A 2,027-nucleotide genomic window follows, 5' to 3' on the forward strand; every position below is an offset into this window, starting at 1 on the left:
ACTATCCAACAAACTTTTTTTTGAATGTCTGGTTCATAATGTCCGAGCATTATTTTAAAATTCATATTGATGAAATGCATTCATGACCTATTTGTCAATGTAGTTTTTACATAATTTCATTCTAAGTGGAAGTCATTAAATAAACTCTTTTAAGGAACTATAATTAGATTCTCGAGTATAAAATAAAAATCAATCTCTCCGTTACCTGTGCCGTCATCCGATTATGGAGAGCTGTTGAGGGCCTGAGGACGCCTGAGGCCGCTCTCAGCCTACGACTTTCTGATGGTTAACTTCAGGATGTGAAGCTAGCGAGATCTAACTTATGCAGCCTGATCGGGACATCCGTATCCCATCTCGAGCACCGCAGGTGGGCGCTAGCCTGGCCGAGAATCCAGAAAATGGCCCGATCGACGAATATACACACTTTGTAGATAAAGTCACAATAATTATTCTGCCGCAACTGATAGTGATTAATGATTTTAAATAACTAATTTCAGTTAATGTAACGGCGATTGTGATCCTGTCCCGAGGGAAATGCGGACTGTCCAAATGCATCACTCTCTACCTGGTGGCCATGGCGGTAGCCGATCTGATGGTGGTCATCGTTGTGATTATATTAGAGAAGATAAATTATATCTATTTGTTTGCTAAATTCTTGCTCGTAACTCCGGTGTGTTCGGTGCTTGTTGTCCTGAATATCGCAACAAGGGACTGTTCTGTTTGGTTGACGGTTGCTTTCACTTTCGACCGCTGCGTCGCCATCTGCTGTGAGAAACTGCGGACCCGATATTGCGCCGAGAGAACAGCAGCTGTGGTGATCGCAACAGTGAGTGCAGCCAGTTGTGCTTGGGCCGTTCCAATTTACTTTGCAGTGGATAGATGGCGTTGTGTCCCCACGGCTGAATACTTCACGTCACCCCTTTGGAGAGCCTACGAGGTATTTGAAAGCATCAGAACACCATTAATACCAATTTGTTTAATTCTGCTCTTTAATGTTTCAACCATCAAACGGATTATGGAGACAAATAGAGTTCGCCGGGAACTTCGTAAGAACAGTGAATATCAGAAAGATCCAGAACTGGCAAACCGGAGGAATTCAATGATCCTGTTGTTCTCTCTTTCTGCCAATTTTATATTATTTTGGATGCCCTATGTCGTACATTCTATGAACTGGCAGCCGCAGAACTACACCTATACAGACAGATATTTCAGCAAACCGACCTACATCCTGCAGCAATGTGGTTTCATATTTTCTTCTCTCAGTATGTGCACCAACACCTGTATCTATGGGCTGACACAGAGAAAATTCAGGGAGCAGCTGAAGAATGGACTAAAGTACCTGTTTGTCCCAGTGGTGGTGATTTGCAAATAAAATACAAACTCCAGTTTGCCTTCCTGCAACTTCAAGACAGTAATTTGGAAGTTTATTTTATTTGAGCTTCAAGCGGCCACTCTCGCGGAATCTCACTGCACAACGGATTAGCGGCGATTAAGCCACAGGTATTAATCTTCCCGGAGGAATTATTCACTCAGATATCATGAAATTTCAGTCCGCTGTGTTTTATTACAAGGTATCCAAACACATGAAAAGGAATCGTTCTAATTCATTCAGTCAACACACTGTAGACAAAATCTCCGCATGTTATTGTAAGCCTATCTAAAATATCAAAATAAATCGTTGCATTTCTCAAAGATTATCATTTTGCCCCTGTTTGATTTCTTTTCTGTTTCATTTTACTACCTCTGCATGTCAGCATCACACGGCAACATCAATATAATAATTGTAGAATTACTTGGTTGTTAGACACCTCACAGTAACATGTTCGTACCGGAATGGTTGGGAATAGAATAGTAGCAAGGTTATTTTATGCTTTCCAGTGAGGAGATCAACAAGGGCTTTGTCACTGCATTTATGGAATACTGATGCCTTTGACGTAAATTACTGCGATATTCTCGTCTGCTGTTACGTTTTGGTAATTAACGGCAGATGTGTGCTCCTTTGAGCCTGTTCACAAGACCATAAGACG

The 2,027-nt window shown here is 41.5% G+C and overlaps 1 protein-coding gene across 1 annotated transcript; it reads left to right on the forward strand.

Annotated features, from left to right (window-relative positions):
• The first annotated feature begins 574 nt into the window (after positions 1-574).
• Positions 575-1,372, forward strand: LOC132383718 (probable G-protein coupled receptor 139). The gene has a single exon (XM_059954907.1). It carries the CDS (start codon positions 575-577, stop codon positions 1,370-1,372), a length of 798 nt encoding a protein of 265 aa, XP_059810890.1.
• The last annotated feature ends 655 nt before the right edge of the window (positions 1,373-2,027 follow it).

The sequence above is a fragment of the Hypanus sabinus genome, chromosome 31 (assembly GCF_030144855.1).
Source record: "Hypanus sabinus isolate sHypSab1 chromosome 31, sHypSab1.hap1, whole genome shotgun sequence".
Lineage (NCBI taxonomy): Eukaryota > Metazoa > Chordata > Chondrichthyes > Myliobatiformes > Dasyatidae > Hypanus > Hypanus sabinus.

Excerpts from the sequence above, each read along its gene's own strand:
- LOC132383718 (XM_059954907.1), top strand. The coding sequence starts at position 575 with ATGGCGGTAGCCGATCTGATGGTGGTCATCGTTGTGATTATATTAGAG.